Source organism: Microtus oregoni, unplaced genomic scaffold (assembly GCF_018167655.1).
Source record: "Microtus oregoni isolate MIOR12 unplaced genomic scaffold, Mior012 000000F_ref0000247, whole genome shotgun sequence".
In the NCBI taxonomy this organism is placed as follows: domain Eukaryota; kingdom Metazoa; phylum Chordata; class Mammalia; order Rodentia; family Cricetidae; genus Microtus; species Microtus oregoni.
The window spans coordinates 39,286,163-39,311,026 of record NW_024543059.1 but is presented as its reverse complement, the minus strand read 5'-3'; the positions used below and the strand labels follow the sequence as shown (position 1 = coordinate 39,311,026).

The 24,864-nt window shown below is 43.6% G+C and overlaps 1 protein-coding gene across 2 annotated transcripts in view; it reads right to left on the bottom strand.

The window, feature by feature from the left end:
• Nucleotides 1-24,864, bottom strand: part of Nell1 (neural EGFL like 1) — an 821,283-nt gene that overhangs the window by 630,128 nt on the left and 166,291 nt on the right. For both annotated transcript variants that reach the window (XM_041649180.1, XM_041649187.1), the window contains exon 5: nucleotides 5,964-6,060. In XM_041649180.1, coding sequence (XP_041505114.1) covers nucleotides 5,964-6,060 — 97 coding nt within the window. The remainder of the gene's footprint in view (nucleotides 1-5,963; nucleotides 6,061-24,864) is intronic.

The window sequence follows — 24,864 nt, the reverse complement described above, 5'->3', positions numbered from 1 at the left end:
GACTTCAACCAGAACTTTCTGTGTGTCACAGGGTTTGGAACTCCCCGCTGGTGCCTGGTAGACTCACCAGTGGTTGCTTGACGGATGGCACTGACTGCCAATTACTTTAAATCATGACTATGGAGAACTCAAGTGTTTTATCTGCTATCTTATATTAAACATTCCTCTCCTCTTGCCTTATTTTTGGCCAATGGAGGTTTTTTGGGGACTGGGTTTCACCTCTGCCACTCCGAGTGTTCTCAAATTTATAGGTTTAAGTGATTGTCTTGTCTCAGCCTCCCAAGTAGCTTGGGCTAGAGGGGCATGCCACTAGACCCAGAAGGATGGAGAGGTTGTCTCACTGATTTGTTTGTTTTAATCCTCTCTTTCTCTTACACTTATATTTGGCATTAAACATGATTTCTGTCATTATGGCCTTGGTTTACATTTTTCACATGTAAACTTAACATATACAAAAATTAGTCAATCCCTCTATTATTTTTATGCTTCAAGTCAAATCATCCTTACTGTAACACTGGTGATATTTATAATCTTATTTTTCTAAAATTAGATAATACAATTAATAAAATAATAATTATCTATGTTTGTGAATGTCCTCAATATTTCTTTACCAATTCTTTTTTAAGATTGTTTTAAATTGTGGAGGTGGGGGTATGTATTGATGTGCGGGTATATACACATGAGGAAAAATGCCTACAGAGCCCAGAGGAGGATGCCACTTGGACCTGGGGTTACATGTGGTTGTGAGCTTCCCCAAATGGGTGCTACAAACAACAAGTACCCTTAACCACTGCGCCATCTCTCCAGCCTATCTTTACCAATTCTTCACCTACTTAACTGTGGGTGCTTTTTTTCAGAGATTTTTTTTTTAAAAAATGAGAACCTGTTGGTCATAAGCTAAGAGTTTTCTTTGTCTCCAAATGTTTTTATCTTTCAACATCCTCAGCTACACATTGAGCTATGTCTGCACAGTCATTTTCTCCCTGAAATTTGAAAATATTTTCTTCCTGTCTTTTGGCTTTTGCTATTTAAAAACTATCTGTTTGATCCAAGCCAGTCTTTTGCTTTAAAATTTTCTCTTTTCCATTAGCTACTTTTAATATCTTCTTTGTGTAATATATTATTAAACTCTCCCAAAGAGTCCTTTGCATTCGAGGTTTGCAAAGCAGCCCTTCAAGAGAGCAACTCTACTTCCTTAGCCCTGGACTCCCGATTCCACCACATGCCTTGAATTGGACAATGATCCACTAGTCATGTGATCAATTAAAGGAGCCTTTGCAAGCACAAATATTGGTTCTTGCCTTCTCCTGACGCTCAGAATCCTAAGGCTACCGTATAAAGATGCCTGAACTCTGCCTCTGGAGAGTGAGACGCCAAAGGGAGGAGACCGGAGGGCATCTTGGCTCAACCTTAGCACCTGATGAGGGGCGAGCTGGCCACAGGCACTCCAGGGAGCCCAGCAGGCACAAGCAGAGCCAGTCAAAATCAGAAATGCTACAGGACCTGGGAGTTAGGTAAAATTATTCTTTAGACCTCTAAATATTCTAAGTGACTTGGTGAGCTGTGACAGGTAACACAGTGTGAATTCATTTTACATCCAGGAACAACACTCAACATGTTTTGACAATACAGAAAAACCTTAACAAGCGTATTTATAATAGCTCCTGTAATAGTTTTCTCGCTTAAATTCTCCAAATTTAATTTGGAAATTAATTAAACATTCTGTATTCCTAAATTTATCACACAGATATGCAAATAAATATGTAATGTGTGTTTATATAAATGTATGTATAAGACATCTATTTGAACATATAGGAGGCACCAAACATGTATCTGTGAACACACATTAAGCAGGAATATAAAATTTATATTGATCTTTCTTTTCTGCATTCTAACTTCTTTTTTTCCTTACCTCTGCAGAGCTATCAAGGGAATGACCTTAGCAATAAGTGCCTTTTGTGGGCGCTCTCCCCTCCTGTGTCTCAGCAGCCTTATCTCCCCCAAGGGCTAGAGTCTCCATTTCTAGAAGGGTTTTCAGTTCAGCTACTCCCAGTCAAATGTATCATCTCTGGTTAGCACATATTCTTTAATGCTCTTCTTCTCTATGTGTGTCAAAACTAGGAACTAAAATTTATTTGTTAATTTCATTTCTGTAGTCCTTGAAGGACTAAACTGAAGAGCATTTCATTTTTTTCATTGTCACCCATAATGATTCATAAACCCGTACTTTCAACAATTAGTTTGTGGGTGCTGCCGGAGCTACTTCTGCTCCTTCAGCCAATAGTCTTTAACATACCAGACCACTTGGGCGTGGTCTCCTTTGTTTTAAAAAAGCAGCAGTAGCTATGCGCTTGCTCTCTTGCTTCTGGCTCTGCTTCCAGCTACTAGACTCCTTTCCTAATCGTGGAGAGGGCTGTGTCTGGGATGGTGATCTGTAAGTTTTTCTTTTTAAATAAATAACCATTTTATTAATCATAATCCCAAACTGGTGTGGGATTGTTTGTGACTTATCCCTTCAAGTGAGGTACTTCAAGAGGGCTGACTGAGAGCGACTTCCCCAAAGTTAATCACATTACACGTCAGGAATGGCAAGGTACCAGGCACGGTCCACCTGAAGATTGTTTTTTGATACTAAAGCCTAGGGTAATGCCCACATGGTGACAGGGCTGGGGTTAAACAGGAAGCAGGCTGGGTTCTGGACTATCCGGCTTTGCTGAGTGATTGACTCCCTCTGCCTCCCCTCCTCTGAGCCTCAGCTTTCGTTCAGAAGCCTCAATCCAACTCTCCAGCATGCTTGGACAGGTTTCTCACTTTGCAGACTGCTGGAACGTGGCGTTCCAGCCAGAGTTTTCACACACTGGCAGCAGGGGTGCGCCATGGCTCACACAGTTTGTAAAAGAATTTGGCCGTTTCCTGTGAACTTGAACATTGACTTCTGACGGGGTGATCTCACACCTACATATTTACATAAGTGAGCAAATCCTTTTACTCACACAAACATTTATCTGCAAAAGGACAGTGCCTTTACAAGTGCTGAAAACTGAAAAAATGGTTGTTCATCTGTTGAGAAATGGCGTAACAAGCATGCATGTGTTTGTTACCTTTCTTTCTTTCTTTCTTTTGATTTTTGAGACAGGGTTTCTCTGTAGCTTTTGGTTCCTGTCCTTGAGATAGCTCTTGTAGACCATGCTGGCCTCAAACTCACAGAGATCCGCCTGCCTCTGCCTCCCGAGTGCTGGGATTAAAGGCGTGCACCTCCACCACCCAGTATGTTTGTTAGCTTTTATGGTCGATTTGACACATCCTAGAGTCACCTGAGAAGGGAGTCCCAATCGAGGGGTCACTCAGAAGAGACTGGCCTGTGGGCATATCTGTAGGAGATGCTTTTGATGGTTAAGTGACACTGGACTTGGGAGGTCCAGTGCACTGTGGGCCACACCTTTCTCTCACAGGTAGTCATGGTCTATGTAATAAAGCTACCTAAGCGTGAGCCTGAGAGAAAACCAGCAAGCAGCATGCCTCTACAGTTTCCGGCTCAAGTTCCTGCTTGAGTCTCTGCCCTGACTTCCCTCAATGATGGACGATGACATAGAGCGGAAGCCAAATAAATCTTTTCTTCTCCTAAGTTGCTCAGTCATATTTATCAAAAAGTAAGCTTATATACTGCAGTCAGTCATACTGGAAAAACTGGAACACGGCTCAACACTAGAAAGAAGTAAACCACCTGGGTGAATTCCAATGCGCATAGTTACACAAACGTCTACATGCACAACTGATTTCATTTATGGAACACGCAAGGGAAGCAAAGCTAAAGAGTCAGAAGAGACAAGTGGTCAGGGTGAAGAAGAACAAGAGGAGTAAGCTGGAGATGATGGGACAATTCTTTATCTTCACATCAGCTTCAGGCATGAACCAAAATCTCTCAAGCTCACAAAGCTATCCATTTAGAGACATGACTTGCACTATGTGTGAATTACATCTTAACTTTTAAAGGAGAAAACCAAGGTGCTATGTTTCCAGTCTAGAATAGACTCTCCTGATTTTTTTCTCTCCTCCATATATTTAGTCCCTACAGGTTTTTCTTCTTGTAAGTACAATGATAAATTTTAAAAGACTTCACCTGTATTTTATCAAGCATTTATAGGTATTTCAAACCGGGAGGACTTTTAAAATATCAAGCCTGTCCTATTGCCAGAGGCAAAAGTCTGTCATTCTTTATAGAACAAGAATATTTTAAAATTTCATGGTATTATGTTTTCAGTACATTTTAGCCCGGTGCCTTTATGTTTCCACAAAAAACAACAAAGCAGTTACTATATCGTCTTCATAGGCAAGAAAGCCAAACTCAAAGAGGCTGACATTTCACTTTATAAATAGATCCTTATCCCAGATTCAATCAACAGGTGTGCTGATGATGGACCCAATCTTTTCTATTGTTGTGTTTTTAAAAAACAGACAAAGGCAACTTATAAAAAGGGAAGAGTTTAATTGTGCTTACAATTCTGAAGGCTTAGAGTCTACAATGGTGGGTGAAGGTGCTGTGGCAGGCAGTTAGATCAGTGGCTGAATGCTCACATCTCAGTCCATGAACATGAAGTCAGCCAAGAAAGGTAGATCCGAATGGTGCTGGCTAAAAGCCAGCCCCCAGTAACAAACTTCCTCCAACAAGACCACACCTCCTGGTCCTTCCGAAACAGTTCCACCAACTGGGAATCAAGTTCTCAATCACATGAATGTCTAAGGGCCCTTCTCATTCAAACACCACAGATATTTAAATCTCCGAGAGTTGAAAGTTAATGAGATACACCCAAAGAGTCCTTTATGTTCTGGAATGCCCAGGTCTACCAGGACAGAGAGCTGGGTGGTTTATCCAAGGGGCAGGCAACACAGTAAGCCATTAGGTAAACCACTCAGCTCTGTCTACTTTCAAAACACTGACTTTTAAGAATCATTATGCCACTGCGTGAATTAAAACCATATGTATTCTGTAAGTGTTCAATTGTTATCACCATGTCCATGTGTATACACACACCCAGAAATATTGGTGCATCTAAAGCACAGAGGACAACACAGAAGAGGGGGTGGAAAGATTGTAAGAACTAGAGGATCAGGAAGCCACTATGAGTAACTGTCTCCTAGACATGATGGAGAAGCTGGACCCATGATTTCTGAATAATATGGCATCCTAACAAGCCCCAAACAATGACAACACCAATAAACATGTAAATGTGGAAGGAAGAAATCCCAAGGAACCCCATTAGTGACCAAGAACTCTGGGCAACTGACAATTGCTGAGAGATGGAGAGAATTACTTTCCCAGGAGTGAAGTCCTCTAATTGGTTATCAGATGCCAAGCAGACATTGCTGAAATTATACACATGCAAGATTAACACCAAACTGACTCAGCATGTTATATAGCTGTAATTTATGCATGTATGTGTAACATTATAATTGTCTTAGTTACTTTTCTAGTGCTGCGAAGAGACACCATGACCAAGGCAACTTAGAGCATCTAATTTAGGGCTCACACTTCCACATGGCAGTAGAGTCCATGATAGGCAACCTGGTGGCAGGCATGGCACTGAGCAGTAAGTAGGTGACAATTTACTTGTTGAGACAACAAACACTAGACAGAATGAAAGAACTTACTGAGAATGGCCTGGGCTTCTCCAAAACCTGCCCCTACCTAGTGACACACTTCCTCCAACAAACCGTCACCTTTAATACTCCCCAAAAGATCCACCAACTAAGAACCAACTTTAAGTATAGGAGTCTGTGGGAGCCATTCTCATTCAAACCAGAACAATTATCAAAGGCAAACAGGCCAAGATTTCGAGAAGGAGAGTTGAAGGGACTGTGAGAGAGGCTGAAGAGGAAAGGAGGAAGTGATTTAATTCCATTCTACTTAAAATCATAAAAAGAAAGTTAAGCATTTTTCAAAATACATGAAAATCAGAGCTTACTTTGAAAAAGCCATGCTTTTGGTTCCGTTGCCCAAGCCACAGATTGCTTCCTGGAGGAAGGTTGGTCTCTGGAGGGTCTATCACACGCTCATAGATCCTGTAAGAACAAAGAACATAGTTGCTAATAGAGGAACTTAAAGCAGAACTCAGAGGTATCATGCAGGATGTATACCTATACACAGCTGCTAGTTTGAAGAGGTTAATATATGGCATACTTTAAATGGCAGATACCATGACAGAGATCATCTTCATGACCGTACTGGCTACGTTGTCTAGGCAACTCATGCCTTCTATATCTTCCTTACCACTGGGTGGGAGTGTGAATAAGAAGACAGTATTTTGAATGTCCATGCTGAGCAATTACCCATGCACAAACTCAGAGGTAAGTGATTTTATCCACATGTTACAGGACAATGAGCTGAGGTAGAGAGAATGTAAGCATGTCCAGTCCACCAGGTGCATCCAACAGAGATAAAGTCCATGTATAGAACTATGCTAAAGCCCTCATCCCTCTGACTCCAATGCCCAGGTACTGGAGGTAAATGTTTCACTCTAGTTTTGGGAGATCCAGCCACCATCACTTCTACAACACCCAGGAGAGCCCTGTAAAGGACTGGACAACTGCCTGTCAACACATCCCACTGGCACTCTATCACAAAGTACTCATTAAACCTGCCTTGTACTCCAAATGCCACAATGGGTAACAGGAAAATAAGGCAATGAGTTTGAACAAATAGATACATACAGTCCTGCTACATGAAACTGAAGTCGGCAACCTGTGACACGCAACATGTCCCAGCCGAACTAATAAAAAATGGGATTTCAGGAACAACTCACCACCCTGGTTCCTCTATGCCAACACCAGGTAGTCAGGGAGAGATATTAAAATCGGTGCTTCCTTGAGACCAGCTGGTAACAAGCCTCCATTCTCCCCATGGCAGGTACCACTCAGCTCCTGTTCTAGTTTGCTATGACAAAAATCAACTTGGATGCATGGGTTTCTTTGGCTTACATAAGCTGGAAGCAGAGATCACGGTGGAATGGTGCCTACTGGATGGCTCGCAGGCACAGTCTGCTTCCTCTCTTATACAGCCCAGGCCCACTCGCCTAGGGACAATACCACCCACAATGGCCCACATCAATCATTAATCAAGAAAATGTCCCCACTGGCACGTCCAGAAGGCCAATCTGACGGAGGTTCTATCATTCCAAAGGTGTCAGGTTGACCGCCAAGATTAGCATCATAGTGCTGGGAGCCCAGAGGACTCTCAATGGGGTGAGATGGAGAGAGCTGTACATTTCAATTCCAAGTGAGAGCCCGATCTACTCCTGCTTTTCCCATTCCTTCCTCGGCTCACTCTGCCTGTGTGTCAGGACCTCTGCACTACGGTGCAGCTCATGGCCCCCTGGGGGGATGGAGGGCAAAGTGTTTCTCTAAAAGGGTCTCAGAAGGAAAATGTAGAAGAACCGAAGACTTCCAGTTGTCCAAGGAAAGGGAAAGACAGCGAAACTGTTTCCATGGGTGCTGTTATCCCACAGCCTTTTGGACAAGCTGCACAGCTCAAAACTGCATCTCCAGAAGCCTGCAGTTTGGAAGACTGTGTGTAAACCCTCTTTAGGAATATGAAACACATCAGGGCTTTTTTTATAATTTATTTATTTATTAAAGATTTCTGTCTCTTCCCCGCCACCGCCTCCCATTTCTCCCCCTCTCCCCCAATCAAGTCCCCCTCCCTTGTTACCCCAAAGAGAAATCAGGATTCCCTGCCCTGTGGGAAGTCCAAGGACCACCCACCTCCATCCAGGTCTAGTAAGGTGAGCAACCAAACTGCCTAGGCTCCCACAGAGCCAGTATGTGCAGTAGGCTCAAAAACCCATTGCCATTGTTCTTGAGTTCTCAGTAGTCCTCATTGTCCACTATGTTCAGCAAGTCCGGTTTTATCACAGGCTTTTTCAGACCCAGGCCAGCTGCCCTTGGTGAGTTCCCGATAGAACATCCCCATTTTCTCAGTGTGTGGGTGCACCCCTCGCGGTCCTGAGTTCCTCGCTCGTGCTCTCTCTCCTTCTGCTCCTGATTTGGACCTTGAGATTTCTGTCCGGTGCTCCAATGTGGGTCTCTGTCTCTGTCTCCTTTCATCGCCTGATGAAGGTTAATATTCAGGAGGATGCCTATATGTTTTTCTTTGGATTCTCCTTCTTATTTAGCTTCTCTAGGATCGCGAATTATAGGCTCAGTGTTCTTTATTTATGGCTAGAAACCAAATATGAGTGAGTACATCCCATGTTCCTCTTTTTGGGTCTGGCTTACCTCACTCAGGATAGTGTTTTCTATTTCCATCCATGCAAAATTCAAGAAGTCCTTGTTTTTTACTGCTGAGTAGTACTCTAATATGTATATATTCCATACTTTCTTCATCCATTCTTCCATTGAAGGGCATCTAGGTTGTTTCCAGGTTCTGGCTATTACAAACAATGCTGCTATGAACATAGTAGAGCATATACTTTTGTTGTATGATAAGGCCTCTCTTGGGTATATTCCCAAGAGTGGTATTGCTGGGTCCAGGGGTAGATTTATCCCGAATTTCCTGAGAAACCGCCACACTGCTTTCCGAAGTGGTTGCACAAGTTTGCATTCCCACCAGCAATGGATGAGTGTACCCCTTTCTCCACAACCTCTCCAGCAAAGGCTATCATTGGAGTTTTTTATTTTAGCCATTCTGACAGGTGTAAGATGGTATCTTAAAGTTGTCTTGATTTGCATTTCCCTGATCCCTAAGGAAGTTGAGCATGACCTTAAGTGTCTTTTGGCCATTTGAACTTCTTGTGTTGAGAGTTCTCTGTTCCGCTCAGTGCCCCATTTTATAATTGGGTTGATTAGCCTTTTACGGTCTAGTTTCTTGAGTTCTTTATATATTTTGGAGATCAGACCTTTGTCAGTGGCGGGGTTGGTGAAGATCTTCTCCCAGTCAGGGGGTTGCCTTTCTGTCTTAGTGACAGTGTCCTTTGCTTTACAGAAGCTTCTCAGTCTCAGTAGGTCCCATTTATTCAATGAGGCCCTTAATGTCTGTGCTGCTGGGGTTATACGTAGGAAGTGGTCTCCTGTGCCCACGTGTTGTAGAGTACTTCGCACTTTCTCTTCCTTGGTCAGAGTTACCCCAAGATATTTTATGCTATTTGTGGCTATCATGAAAGGTGATGCTTCTCTGATTTCCCTCTCTGTTTCCTTATCCTTAGTGTATAGGAGGGCAACTGATTTTTTTGGAGTTGACCTTGTATCCTGCCACATTACTAAAGGTGTTTATCAGCTGTAGGAGTTCTTTGGTAGAGTTTTTGGGGTCGCTTATGTATACTATCATATCATCTGCAAATAACGAAAGCTTAACTTCTTCCTTTCCAATATGAATCCCCTTGATCCCCTTATGTCGTCTTATTGCTATTGCTAGAACTTCAAGCAATATATTGAAGAGGTATGGAGAGAGTGGACATCCTTGTCTTGTTCCTCACATCGGGGCTTTTTGCACTAATTATCTTTCCATTATAAATGGAAACTCAAAACATAACTAGGGAGATACACATTTCCCTTCAGAAGATAGGCTATGTTTTCTTCACAGGAATTCAATCTTTTCTATGTGTTGAATGAACCTTTTTGGATGAAACAATTTGTCAAAGCTGCTTTAGAACAATATATTACATACTTCCTCTTAAAGGGTTCCCAGTGCAATATAGTGGAAAAAAAACTAGAAACAAGCCAAGTAACAACAAAAGAGCAAAAAGCATACATTTTAAAATACACCAGCTTCTAAGAATTTACTATAGTCATTAAAAATGATAAATATGCAGATTGTGAAAACGGAAAAATATATACAAAATAATTTTCTGCAGAGGACATAAAATAAAAAGTTATTTATGTGCTGGGGAGATAACGATGGAAAAATTATGTTTAACATTGGTGGATACGAAAAAGCCTAGAAAGAAATGGAGACCACTGTATTTGGAGGAAGGGGCAGAAGCATAATTTTCTACAAGGCTGTCTTACTAATAAATTGAAAATGTTGTCAAGCCGTTTGCCTTCGCCTGCATTTCCAAGCATCCACCTCTGTCAGGAGAGGAGTTTCTGGGGCAGGTGCTCTCTTCCTTATAGTTAATATACTCCCAGCCCATCTCGCTGAGCTGGGCAGAGGCCTTAGCCAATATGAGTAGAGCGCATGACTGCATGGAGGATGAAATAATCAAAAAGACCAACTTCCCATCCTGCCTGTCTTCTCACCATGGCAACTCTGGTACTTTAGAAACTGCTGCGGAAGCAAATATTGGAGGTCTGTCACTGCCCTCCAGGACCAGGTGACCCACAGGCTATGCACACCACACTGGTGTGGTGTGCCAATGTTCTATGTTCCCACCAGAGTCTCCTCTTCAAGCCACGGAGAAGTGCAAGATGCTCCCTTCCTGGCAACCAACATCTTCCAAAATGCAAGACTCACTAGAGAATCCGTGCAGCAGGCAGAATCGGCACATTGAATGCATGGGAATACATGTATAGCAACACCGGGGAGTTTAAAAAACTGCAAACTCTGCATAAAGGACATCAGCCCAACGAATAACCATAGCATGGTGCCATAGCTCGGAGGTGATAAACTTTGAACTCGAGGCTGTGGCCACTCTCCTGTACCGCCTGTTTATATATTCAATGAAGAGATGCCATTACAGAAACCGTAGCCAAGTTATTGCTTCCCAAAAAGTTAGAACACAGAAACACAGAGCCCATAAATACCTGTAGAGAAAATATTGAAGTGCAGGGATGGCGAGCCTGAGATCACTCGGAAGTATCTAGACTTCTGAGGAAGGGGCTGCATATCCTGATGCATGCTCACGTCACATGACAAGCCAAAGTCTTTTTCTAAAATAGCAACATAAAAGTACAATTCATCCAAATAAATTACAAGTCCTCACTTGACTGACTCATCTAGAAGGAAGGGGGAAGTTCTTGTGACTGAGACAGGTCACTCTACAGCCTCACTGAGACAATTTGCTAGACTGAGACGATTTGCAGAGAAAAGCTTTCAGAACAAGCGGCCTTAAACACATTGCATTATTTGTATGGCTTTTTACTGTTTCCATTGTTGGTTCTTTACTAATCTCTGGAATGGTATGCTAGAATGACCCATTGAATCCCTCACCACCATTTGACTGATAACAGTTGTACCTCCACAACACACTAGTGTCTCTAAGATCCTGGCCACAGTTGGGCTTGCCTTTCCAGACCAAGGAGGAAGTTGGTTGTTCTACTGACCTTGACCCAGAGTGTTCACCCTCAAGCTGTTCCTCAGGTCCTGATGACCATTGCTTCCATCCTGGGCAGGGTATGGATGGAGTGGAGCCTCGATCTCGGGACCCAGCCCTGTGTCTGCTCCTTTGTGCCATTTACTGAGAGCTCCTCCCTGATAGCCCTCTACAGAGCACCTCCTAGCCACCTGGTCACTCTCCGGCACTTAGCTTGTTTTGCTGCAAAACGGGTGCTCTGCTCATTGACTCTGTCCTCCCACGGGACTTCTTAAAGCAGAGAACTTGTCATTTTCATGTCGGCATTTCCAGTGTCAAGAAGACTACCTAGCCAGCGTAGATGTCTTCTTTGAATGACTGAATGACGGAATGCTTCCTGAATCTTCACGATTGGAAGAAGATAGTCAGATAGTTGTGAAAGCCTACCAAGGCAGAAGTCATGATAAGCAATTCATGAAACTGGATAATTCAGACTGAGAAAAGAGTTCGTCAGGAGAGGCACTTTGCATTATGCAGATAACCCTTGGGGAAATAAATAAAGTCAGCGAGATGCAATCGTCCCTTCCTCTAGTCTTCCTGTGCCATCTCCACCTCGTGAGATTTACACGCAAAGCTGGAGAGAAACAAGACAAACGCTTCTCATTGTTTTCCAGCCAAAAAGAGAGGGGGTAGGAAATTTAACTCTATCAGGAAGTCATGCTGCCACAACAGGGAAGCCAGATAGCTGTATTTCAGAAAGAAGGAGAAACAGTGGGCAACTTGAAAATTAATTAGATCAAGAGCCACCCTTCTGATAAGCCAGTAATTTAGAGCTTTCATTGGCTACACTCTCATCATCCCAAATAACGCTGCAGTTTCTCTCCAGATCATGTAAATCTTTTTGCTTTTTACTAAATTTATCACACTCTCCTAGTCTGGCACAAATAATGCGGTACTCTACACCCATCTGAAACCTACCCCTTCTTTTGACTGCAGACAAACCTCATTCCCCCTTAGTCCTGCATCTGAGGCTTTGAGCTCACGTGAGCCACTAACCAAGGTGCTGACTATTAAGTGGTTTGGGGGGTGATGGGAATTGGGCACGCCATTAGCATCTATCAGGAGTATAAAGTGTAAGCCTCGTATTTCTAACACAACGCCATGCGAAATTAGCTATCCAGTCAAACATAAACCCTGCCTTAGAAAAGCAAGCCACTGAGGGTAACTGACAGGCTGGAGAAAATCAGCCATGGGACCCCAGGGCTCACATCAAGAAGGAACAGCCCTCGTTATGTGACTTTAAACAAGAACATCCTCCTGCTTAAAAGACCAGTATGTATTCAATGAAAAGCTTGCATTTCCTGTTTTGCAAACAAAGCCCTGGGGACTCAACACTGCACAATGTAAGGATTGGACGGCACAACACAGGAGGGAAATCAGGGGTTTCTTTCCCTGGATGAGGAGAGACCTCTGAAGGGGCCCCATTACCTGTCCCAATTACACAGGAGAACGAGTTTCCAGTGTAAAGCAAATGAATTGACACCTGCTACATCCCTGTTTACTAAGACATGATGAAGTCCTAATAAGGCGCTGAATGAAGACATTGATCTTGAGCCTCGCCTCCACCAGAAGAAAAGCTTCCGTGCACTCCTGAGGAGGGAAGTTACCCCAACCCTGCTTTCCTGAGGGAAGCAGCCTTTTCCCAGAAGAATGTCAAGGCACTCCCTAGGGAGTTTCCTCCACAGAACACGGGATCACGTGCTCCAAGGTCCCACTGCTGTGGTGATAGGAGACCTGGCACACACTAACCCGGCTTCTGCCTTAGACTATAAAAGACACACACACACACACACACACACACACACACACACGCACACACACACACCTTCTCCTGATGGCCTGTGAGCGTAACAGGTTTTTGAGGGCAACAAGAGAAACAAAGGGTGTCCATCTATCATTAACATGATTCTTGACGCCCACAATGCTGAGTGTTAGGTCCAGAGGTCTGCACAGCATTCAGAGGCCCCTCAAAGCTCCTTAACTGTGACAGGGGACAGCACCAGCTGTGCGCAGGGAGCCACTTGTTGAGTTTTCGTCAACTGCCTGGCTGTTGCTCATCATTTCCTAACATGGAGCACACAGCCCACGGAGCTTGGACCAGAAGGACATGAAAGGATGCCCAAGAAGCCCTTCTGCAATTTCCGCCTATTCGTCTGCTTAACAAAGCCAAGCGGCACTCAACAATCAAACTGTAAAAATGCACCTCTGGCATTAGGAGAGAGAACTAGAATGTCATAGGGAGGGGAGCTGTGCTGGCAAATGGAGCATGCGCCCTACACATGCAAACTGGAATCCCTGCTGAATCCAAGCGGGGCAGAGCAGGGAGGGCTGCAGCAAAGCCAGAAGCTAGGCAAGTTTCCAGCTGACTATGAAGTCAACCCCAATGCGAACACAAAGCGGGAGGCACAGTGGCGATCTGGGAGATGTCTCTGCGGATGTAAACCAGAAGGCTGCAGCAGGGTTCCCAAGGAATTGGTCAAACCCCACAAGGAAGACCACAGAGCAGGATACAGACACCCACCAGGAGGAGTCTTCTCCAAGAGCAAGCAGAGTGAGGCCTGCTCTACTGACCTACAAAACACTTGCCAAACCCATGTTTCTTCCCTAGCAACTCAGTCCTAGCATTGTCCTCTTCTATCCTCACCGGAACCTCTATGACAACGAGTCTATCCCTTCCTGACATCTCTTATGGACCTAAATGTCTCCGCTACTTTGTGCATGCGTGGAAGCGTGTATGGAGACAATCTCAAATGTCCTTCCTCGGGAGCCATTCACCTTGCTTTCTGAGATAGTATCTTGCACTGGCCAGAGGCTGACTGATTAGGCTGGGCTGGCTGGCCATGGAGCACACAGAGAACCTCTCCCTGTGCCTCACCCGCTCTGGCATTACAAGGGCAAACCATCGCATTGGGCTTTGTTTTTAGTGTGGGTGCTAGGGCTTGAACTCGGGTTCTGTAAGCACTTTACAAACCAGGCCACTCCACCAGCCCTTCTCCCACCACTTCTTCCCAACACTCTCTCTTCCCGAGTTCATAAGGCAGAGTCAGCCTAAAACGCTTCAGATTTGTGGATCAATGTCAAATAACGAGGTCAAGTAATTCTGTCATATTTAGAATTTTATCTGTGACTTGGCAGTATCAGTGTTTCTTGAATCTGTGGGGAACTATGAAGCTGGTGTTATGGTTTTAGTCACAAGAGACTTGATGCAACATTATCGGGATTAAAGGTGACATTAATAGGCAGAAATCAGGGTCAACTAGAGATGAAATTTAACACTGAAAGCTGCTGTGCTTAGTAAATACAAGCCTCTTAAACTGTGGGAGAGCCAAGAGTAGACAGACATACTCACGGGGGCAGGTCTTGGCTCTCTTTCATTGCGTGAGTTCACACTGTCCAGAGGATACTGGGAGTTTAAACTGGACTGTGAGAAGGTAATGATTCTAATCTGAGTTCATCAGCTCAGATAATCATGTGTCATTCTCGGGACTTGCAAAATAAACAGACACTCTTGAGAAGGAGGTGAAGGACCTGGGAGCCCAATAAAGGAATGAATGGCTGAAGGACAAGGGCTTAGTCTGAAGAAGGCCGATGGGTGGTCATGGCAAAGTCTTCAAATACGAGGAAGGAGCCCTGGAGAGGAGCTCAATTTGCTCCAGGGGCTCAAGCTCAAGGGAGTGAAATGTGCACTGTGACGATTTATACTGTCAACTTGACAGGATCTAGAACCACCTAGAAGGCAAACTCTGTGCATTGTCTGTGAGGAACTTCCAAGATTAGATTACTTGAGATGGAAAGACCCAGCCTGATTCTGGGTAGCATATCCCACAGGCTAAGCTCTTAGACGGAGCAAATAATGCATTCGTGAGCCACTGAGCCCCAGTGTCCACCTCTCCCTGCTTCCTGTTGGTGGCTCCAATATGCCCAGCTGTCTCATACTCCTGCCACCATGCCTGCCCCAACATAAGAGTCCTTCCCTCGAACTCTGAGTCAAATGACCCTTCCCTTCCTTAGGCTGCTCTTGTTGGGCAACAAGACAAGCAACTAATACATGCGCTACTAGGTGAATGATAACAGTGTAGTTTTAGCTCGAGATAAGATGGATTTCCTAGCAGTCAGAACGACAGGCACAGAGAAAGGCGGGCTGGCATCCATGATCCTCCTGTCTCTGCAGAACATTGCCACTCAAACTCAGAAAGAAAGAGTCTTTGCCTCAAACGCTACAGGAGCAAACTTTGAGTGAGCTCCAGCTATCGTATGTAAGTGTACATACTTCATAATTCTTGCAATAATCTTAATACCAGGCACCCAGTCTGCTCAAATGACATGCTCACGAAGGTGAAAAGGCTTTTCTGACATGGATGGTAACAGCAACATTCAAACCCAGATGCAAACCTTTACCACATGGCACTGCCTTCTTCTCAGAAGTGGATTCTGCTCTTGCAGAGAAAAACACACAGCTGATAGACAACAGAAACATTGGGAGATAAAGAAGGAGCATCTGGGTTAGAGTTAGCAAGCCTCTGGCTATGTCTTACCTCTCTTGTTCACACTTTGCGACCTAGGGGAAGTTACCGCACCTCAGAGCTTTCAACCATGCATTTTATATTAACATAGTTTATGTAGTCCAGGCTAACCTCAAACTCACCACGTAGCTGAGGATGACACTGAACTTCTGGTCTGCCTGTCTCCATCTCCTAGGTGATAGAGTTCCAGGCGCACCGCCACATCTAGGTGCTTTAGACAGCAGCAGTCCCTCTTATACACATGTTCTGTAAATACCCAGCAAATAGTCTGTAAAGTATTTCATGAGGCTGTAAATGTTTTTTATAAGTGCAATATTATTAGTGTTATTAAGGAAAAGAGATGTTCTTATCTTCACCAAATAACCTAAAAGATCCTCTAGTTTGAAGTATTTTCAGACAAACTGCCAACACCCTCACGGAAGCCACTGGGCTCTACTGCATAAGCACGCTCCCCACTTCAGCTCTCAGTCTTTATGAGTAAGGAGAGCTCAGAAGTCACAGTGTGAAGGAGAGTTGAGTTTGAGCCCCCAAATCACTCTGTCAACAGAGCCGCCCGCCACACTTTGAGGCCGTGGCCAGTGCTGCCATCTTTCCCACGGGTCCAGACAAAATGTACTGTGCACAGTGCTTAATGATACCCCAGCTAGCTGCTCATGTCACCTGTCTTTCTGTCCCCTGAGGTGAAGATTTAAGTGGTCTTCCTACAACAGATTAAAGGCCTGCTGTTCATAGAGGACATATAGGGGTAGCAGGGACTATCAGGACATTGAAAGTCTTCTGATCCCACCTCCATCTGCTACTTGTTACATTAATATACAAGCATCCAAGAGCCATCTGTCAGCAGTGAAAGGGTACACTTCCTCACGCAACAGCTTGAAGCTTCACAGAGCAAAGCAGAGCTCCCCAAAGGCCTGGTGATTGACATTTTCAAACAACTCGTGTTGTTTGGAATATGGCAGGGTCTAGTACCCATGGTAAAGAACAAAAAAAATTCTCTCTCTCCCTCACCCCCATCCTTTATGTTTTTACACAGCCGTAGTCTGCAAGCCTACACACTGGTCCCAAATGCTAGTATCTCTAAATATCAAGACATAACCCATTGTCTTTGGCTCCTTCTGGGACTCTTGATGGAGGCTGAATTTGTAGAATTTGAATGCACTTTGAATGTAAGGCCTCTTGGTAATATCCAAACTTGGCTAGGCCATAGAAGAACTTCATGAGTTTGTTAAAAATGGCAATTTCTAAGCCACTCAGAAATCAGACTTACAGGTGCCAGCCTGGTCTCCTGTAGACAATCTCTGGCAGATACCTGGCTTGTCTGTCGCCACACAACAGTTGGATCTGAATGGAAACCCTAATACATCACTGACGCGGTTTTACCTCAGCCAAAGGAAGCTTGTAACTCAGCCCTTAGAGCTTGGCATAAGACCATGTCCGAGGAGGAATTGGAAATATGAAAGTAGGGTATTCCCCACTGAAAGAGCACTTCTTTTTTTTTTTTTTTTTTTTGAAAGAGCACTTCTAAAGATTTTTCTACTTGACTAATGGGGGGAGGGAGAATTAGAAAACAGCACAAAGGAAAAACCCTTTCCTCATCCTATCGTTTATGAAATATACACAGAAATAAAAGAGTTCCCCTGATAATATCCACTAGCAACTGTTACACAGGTGGCAAATGGGGAGCTTGATGACAGGTGAGTAGATAGACAGACAGACAAAAGACAGACAATAGTGCTACATATACCCAAGTAACTACAGCAACAATTAAAGAAAAAGAGGCAATGACGTGAAAAAGACCTGGTACCTGGTGTTGAAGGGGGTGTTGTAGAGGTTTGGAGGGAGGAATGGGAAGAGGGAAATGATACAATCATATTTTTAACTTCAGAATTTTAATAAAAAGAAATATAAACTCCCGTGAGATGGATGGTCTCCATTTGTTCCTCCTGGTTCATTTTGACTTCTCATTGCCCTACTGTGCAGCTCTGGAGAATGACCCTTAGGTGTCTATCAGTTCCTTTCTGCCAAGGTCCCAAGCGAGTCGACCAAAAATTAAGTACCATCGGGAAGGAAGGAAGGGAGGGAGGGACGGAGGGTGGGCTGAGGCCAGGGTGGAAGCTAATAGGTGAGGGGTTATCATGTAGCCTGGTGCAGAACACACCTTCCTAAGCAGGTAATGGAAGATGCCCCCATGAAGAAGACAGAATCTGGTCAAGAAAGTCCTTCCTACAGCGCTGCTTTTCATGGTCTCTTCCTCTTTCAGCTGCTGTCTGTGGTCTTGCCAATATAAATGTGTCAATACAAACTTGATTGTTTTTTAATAATGTTTACAGAGCGGACAACGCGTATGCCTTGACTTCTGCTTTGCAGCATGTACTCTGAATTATTCATTTAGTTCGAGGCTGTTTCTTTTCTAAAGTAATCATCGTCTTCTTGAATGAAATTTTTGTTTTTCCATGCTATCAGTCCTGTCAGACTTTAGAAGTTCAGTCACCAAGAAGAGCAAAGCAATTTAGATAAAATTTCCTGTTCTGAGGGAAGACTTTGTTATTAAATGTGAGGCATTCAATAGTAACTGCCAGCTGTTTAATCAAAAAGTTATTGTTCATTGTAGAGGAAGAAATTGGAGTCTGGAAAACAATGGGCTACAACTTGAAGCAGGAAGTGTCTGATGAAGTTTCAAACCCCTTTCAAACTCTTCTCACCATTTAAACTATAATGGCCCATCTCTGATAAGGCATTCACAGCTAATAACAAGGAAACCACTGAGATGACTAGCCTCTACTCTCGTTTTAATTGTCCCTTGTCTTGTTGGCCTCTTTATGTTCAGACGACAGGGTACAAACTAAAAGTGTTTTCAGACATGCCTCAAATAAGCCTGTGATTAAGATACACGTTCCCAAGACCAAACTGAGTGATAAAAAAAAATTAAGAAGGCAGAAGAAAGGAAAAAATACTAATAAGAGAAGTCATTCTGAAGGACAGTTATAGATAGAAGTCGATCCAAGAGGCAGAAGGGCTCTGCTCCAAATGCTAGACTCAGCTTATGTGTGGCATAGCTTTGAAAAAACCACACCAGCTCCTTACCCTGTGGTCCCCATGCTCCCATTTACTAGGGAGATCTTGCCTTTTTCTATTTGCCACGTAGATTAGATCTATGTATGTCTCTCTTAGGGTCCTCGTTATTGTCTAGGTTCTCTGGGATTGTGAATCATAGGCTGGTTTTCTTTGCTTTTTGTCTAAAAGCCACTTATGAATGAGTACATATAATAATTGTCTTTCTGGTCTGAGTTTTCTCACTCAGTATGATGTATTTAAGATCCATCAGTTTGCCTGAAAATCTCAAGATATAAAATTTTCTGCTATGTAGAACTCCATTGTGTAAATGTACCACACATTTTCCTTATTCATTCCTTGCTCAAGGGGCATTTAGGTTGTTTCCAGGTTCTGGATATGACAAACAATGCTGCTATCAACATAGTTGAGCACAAGTCTTTGTGGTACAATTGAGCATCCTTTGGGTATATACTCAAAAGTGGTATTGAGGAAGGTTGTTGCCTAATTTTCTGAGAAATCACCACACTGATATCCAAAGGGGTTGTACCAGCTTGCACTCCCACCAGCAACGCAGGAGTGCTCCCTTTACCCCACAACCTCTCCAGCATAAGTTGTCATCAGTGTTTATAATCTTGGCCATTCTTACAGGTGTAAGATGGAATCTCAGAGTTTTTTTGACTTGCATTTCTCTGATGGCTAAGGATGTTGAGCATTTCCTTAAGTGACTTTCAGCCATTTTAGATTTCTCTTTTGAGAGTTCCCTGTTTAGGTCTATACCCCATTTTTTTTACTGGATTATTTGTTCTTTTGATGGCCAATTTCTTGAGTTCTTTGTGTATTTGGGAGATCAGCTCTCTGTCTGATGTGGGGTTAGTGAAGATCTTTTTCCATTCTGTAGGCTGTCATTTTGTCTTGTTGACCATGTCCTTTGCTTTACAGAAGCTTTTCAGTCTCAGGAGGTCCCATTTATTAATTGTTTCTCTCAGCGTCTGTGCTGCTGGGGTTATATTTAGGAAGTGGTCTCCTGTGTCCATGCGTTCAAATGTACTTCCCACTTTCTCTTCTATGATGTTCAGTGTGGTTGGCTTGGCATTGATGTCTTTGATCCATTTGGACTTGAGTTTTGTGCATGGTGACAGATATGGGTCTACTTTCATTCTTCTACATGTTGATATCAGTTATGCCAGCACCATTGTTGAATATGCTTTCTTTTTTCCATTTTATAATTTTTGCTTCTTTGTCAAAAATCAGGTATTCGTAGGTGTGTGGATTGATATCCTGTTCTTTGTAGAATCAAAACCTTTTAGGTAACGTTAGAGTGTGTAGGAAAGAAAATGGATCAGATGTCAAACAATTCAGTACTCCAATGAAGCTCCTGCAATAAAACACGAACTCGCAATGCACATGGGAGAGAAGGTGCCATCTCCGCAATATGCTCTATGTTTACCTCACAAACACCCTGCGATACAAACAGAAGCTTGCAGACAGCTGGATAATATTAACTGTGAAGGCATAAGTCACAAACAATGCCACACCAGTTTGGAATTATGATTAATAGGGTGGTATTTATTTAAAGGGGAAAAACTTACAGGACACAGCCCTCTGCGCAACCAGGAAGGGAGTCTAGTCACAGACAGAGCAGGAAGTGAAGAGAGAGAGCAGAGGGAAGTGGCCGCTTTTTTAAATGGAGAGAGACCACGCCCCAATGGGCTGGTATCTCAGCGGCTATAGGCTGGAGGAGTGGGAGGACCTCCCACAACACCTCCCCCTTTTGTTTAAATAAGAGAGTTCTAAACCTACTATGAAATTATATACAATAAGTACAAATATCCTATTCAAACTACCTTAGGTCTTCTATAATAAATAACTTGGCCACGTCATGAGAGAAAAGTAACTACATCTATATAGTCTTCAACCCCATTGAAGATCTGAGAAGGGAAATAATGTTACCTGGGTAATTAGGAAGTTCAGTAAAACAACTTCCAAAACATGCAACAAATCACAGAGACAACTAGCTACCTGGGCAATCACCCAAAGTCATGTTAGCGGAGTTGAAGCAACCAACTTTGGCTAAGGCCTAACATAACTGACATACCATTTTCTAAGGCAAGCAACTTTTCAAAACTATCTTATCCTGTCTTGGCAGGATATGACAGTCCTGTTTTATCCATTGATGCATGCTCTGTATCTCTGTCAGTGGTTGAGGTATGGGCATTTCTTTGCCCAAAGGCCAGTTCTGCCAAAAAGAAAGGCTCCAGGTGGAGTATCTTTGGTGCTCAACATTCTCTCGGGAATAGAGCGGTGTTGCCAGGAGCAATTGTGTCTCACTACCACAAAACTCTGAGTTAGATTAAAGGCCATTTTCTACAGCTCTTTGAAGAAGTTGAAGAATGAATAGATAGTTATAGTTTTCCTTAGTTATGATAAAAGATAAAATAGATATAAATATTGTAACTGTAATTCTTGCTTGATAACTGTTTTGCTATATGTAATTTTGCTATGTTAAGGTTAAAGCCTTCCTTTTTTATTTAAACAGAAAAAGGGGAAGTGATGTAGGAGTGTCATATATTAATCTGTTGATTTCATTGGTTAAGCAATAAAGAAACTGCTTGGCCCTCATAGGTTAAAACATAGGTGGGAGGAGTAAACAGAATAGAATGCTGGGAGAAAGAAGCTGAGTCACGGAGTCACCATGATTCTCCCACTCCAGGCAGACGCAGGTTAAGATCATTCCTGGTAAGCCAGCTCGTGGGCTACAGCAGATTATTAGAAATGGGCTAGTCCAGGTGTGAGAGCTAGCCTAGAAGAGGCTAGATAGAAATGGGCCAAGCGGTGTTTAAAAGAATACAGTTTCTGTGCAATTATTTCAGGTAAAGCTAGCCATGGGGGCGGCCGGGTGCCGGGGACGCAGCCCCGCTGCTCCTATTTCAACAGAGTGGCGCCCCACGTTGGGTGCCAACTGAAGGCGTAAGTCACAAATAATGCCACACCAGTTTGGAATTATGATTAATAGGGTGGTATTTATTTAAAGGGGAAAAACTTACAGATCACAGATCTCTGCGCAACCAGGAAGGGAGTCTAGTCGCAGGCGGAGCAGGAAGTGAAGAGAGAGAGCAGAGGGAAGTGGCCGCTTTTTTAAATGGAGAGAGACCACGCCCCAATGGGCTGGTATCTCAGCGGCTATAGGCTGGAGGAATGGGAGGACCTCCCGCAACATAACTGGATAATAACTCGGTTCTTTTTTGCCTTGCCATTGCCAGGACCTAACCCAGGTCTTGCAATAGAACGCATGCTCAAGAACAGGGGCTTCTCTTTCACTTAATTTTGCTCTTGACATTCCTACTGTGTTATTCTGCACAGTTTCTCCATACAGCCTGTACAGTCAGACCCAGTGGATAAACTGCCTTATTCCTTCCGCTTCGTATCAGTCATCCATCACCCAAATATTTGGAACTGAAGGAGATGGTGAAAACTGAAAAAGCAGAAAAAAAATAAAGGCAAATGCCACATGTTTATTCTTATATGTGGAGCTAAAGCAGACAAACAAAAGGTAACATAAAAGAGACTAAAGGAGTCACTACTAGATACTCAAAAAGGGAGTCAGAGAGCAAGGAACAAGGATTTGGAGAATGGGTACCAGAGTCCAACAGGGAAAGGTTTCAGTGCCCCCCCCCATATTACTATTGTTCACAAAAACCTGTCTTATTTTATAAAGAACTAAACGTGAGGAGCTCAAAGGGAGCCAGGAATATGGCTCACCGAGAGAGGGTGCTTGCCACCAAGCCAGACACATCTGAGTTCAATCTCTAGGACCTACATATTGTGAGGAGGAAACAGATCCTGAAAGTCATCTTCTAACCTCCATACACACATGGAAGTGCCTGTGGACACGCACATGCATGCGTAAGCGCGCGCGCGCGCACACACACACACACACACACACACACACACACACACACAAACACACACACATCATTTTTAAAACTAATGATCAAAAGTACCTTGATCTGATTAGTACATGTCACATATGACCGCATTGAAATGTTATCTTTTACCTATTGTTATCAATAGGTACAATTATTAGGTTTTCAAAAAAACTAAGATAAAACATTTAAATTGATATGCCAGAATTTTCAAACTAGATTGATAGAAAAGTGGAAACGGGTTGTTGTTTGAAGGAGAATATCTGGTGTGTTCTGGCTTGGTTTGGGCTGACAGTATGGTGACCCCTGTTTCCCCTCTGCAGGGAACTGGTATTCATGATGGTTGAGCATGGTCACGCATGCTGAAGAGTGGCTGACCTCTTAGGGAAGTGTCAACAAGGAGAGACTGAAAAATATAGGCAATATGGAAAGTGCAAGCGGGAAACACAAGAGCTACGGCGTGATGAGGGAAGGATGTGTTGGGTGATTTCATGGAGAAACAGGAGCATTTGAATAAAGACTCAGAAGAAACGAAGAAACAAGTCATGGATAGACACACAGAGATGCACACATGCACACACAGAGAGACACAGGGAGAGAGAAAAGAACAAATAGCACACATAAAAGACTGAGGGTAGGAGTCTAGAATGGGTCTAGAATGGTCAGGACACAGCAAGGCTCTAGGATCCAGCTGAGTCTGAGAGTTCAGCAGAAGGCTGAGAGACAGCACAGGAGTACTTTGGGACTCAGCATCAAGGAGCTAGGTGACCCTAGGTCAGCAGACCAGCCGTCCATGGCTCAACCTTTTACTTGAAGTGAAATGGAAAGTTCCAGGGAATTTTGAGTGGATGACTGATGTTATCTAATTCAAATGGATGACCCTGGTTAGTAGGGTTAAGATGGACTTGGGATGGGACAGAATGTGGAAGCCAGCTGTAGACCATCACAACAGCACAGGTGAGAGCTGGGAGCGGGCTTGCAGTTGGGAAGCGCGAAAGATTCCTGATACACTACAAAGCTAAAATTAATAGAATTGACTGTTAATTTGGAGCATGGGGTAGTGAGTGAGAGACTTCACAGTAGTCCAGTGAAGAATTCTGAAGAAAGGGACTTCTAGGTAGAATTAAAAGAACTGACAAAAACCAAAAAGATAAAGAATTAACACAGAGAATTGGTGATATGGAAGTCTTTCATGACCTTTGAAGCAATTATAGAAACCAAAGACTGAGGAGGAAAAACTTGAGATGAAATGAGACACGGGGAAGTGCAGACAGCATTTAAAATCTTTGGGGTTGCTTTACAGAGAGCAGAAAAATGGGAACATCAGATGGAAGGGGGACGGAGCTGACAGTTTTACCCACATACAAGGGCAAATGTAAACACACTGCCTGAGATGCACCTGCGATCAGAACTCGGAAGGGAGAGAGAATGCTGGAGAGAGTCTGTGTGAGAGGCTACTGGGTCAAGGAAGATGAGTTCTAGTCAGGAGTAGGGAAAGAACAGGAAGCAGAAGCCACGGCACAGACCCAGGTGGGCTCTGGCTATGTGTTTCCTGGGAGATACAAGAAGCAAGTTCATGGATGGAGTACAGGAGAGGGGATGGGATGCTGAAGGTGTGAAGAAAGAGGGAGAAATGTACAGTAAGGACCTCTGAAGGATCACAAAACCATTATAATGGCTTGGAGTCATGCAGGCCCAGGCTGCCATTCCACCTCATCTTACGTTCCACTTTCGGGTTCTCAACCAGGTTACCCTTCCTCGATCCTACCACCTCACAATCAAGGTGGAAATGAAGGTTCTTTAGAAAATATGAGCTGCCATGTCTCAAGAATGTTCTGAAGTTTTAAAATGAGCTTCATGTATAGCCTGGGACAGAGGAGACTTAGAGAAATCGTATTTCTTTCTTCCCTGTTTTTCTTCATTATTCATTATTTTCTATCATCCCTTCTCCCTCCCACCACCTTCCCCCCCCCCCGTGTGTGTGTGTGTGTGTGTGTGTGTGTGTGGTTCATGCACATCTATATGCACCCATGCAGAGGCCGAAGGAGAACCTCGGCTGTTGTTCCCTCGGCTTCCACACAC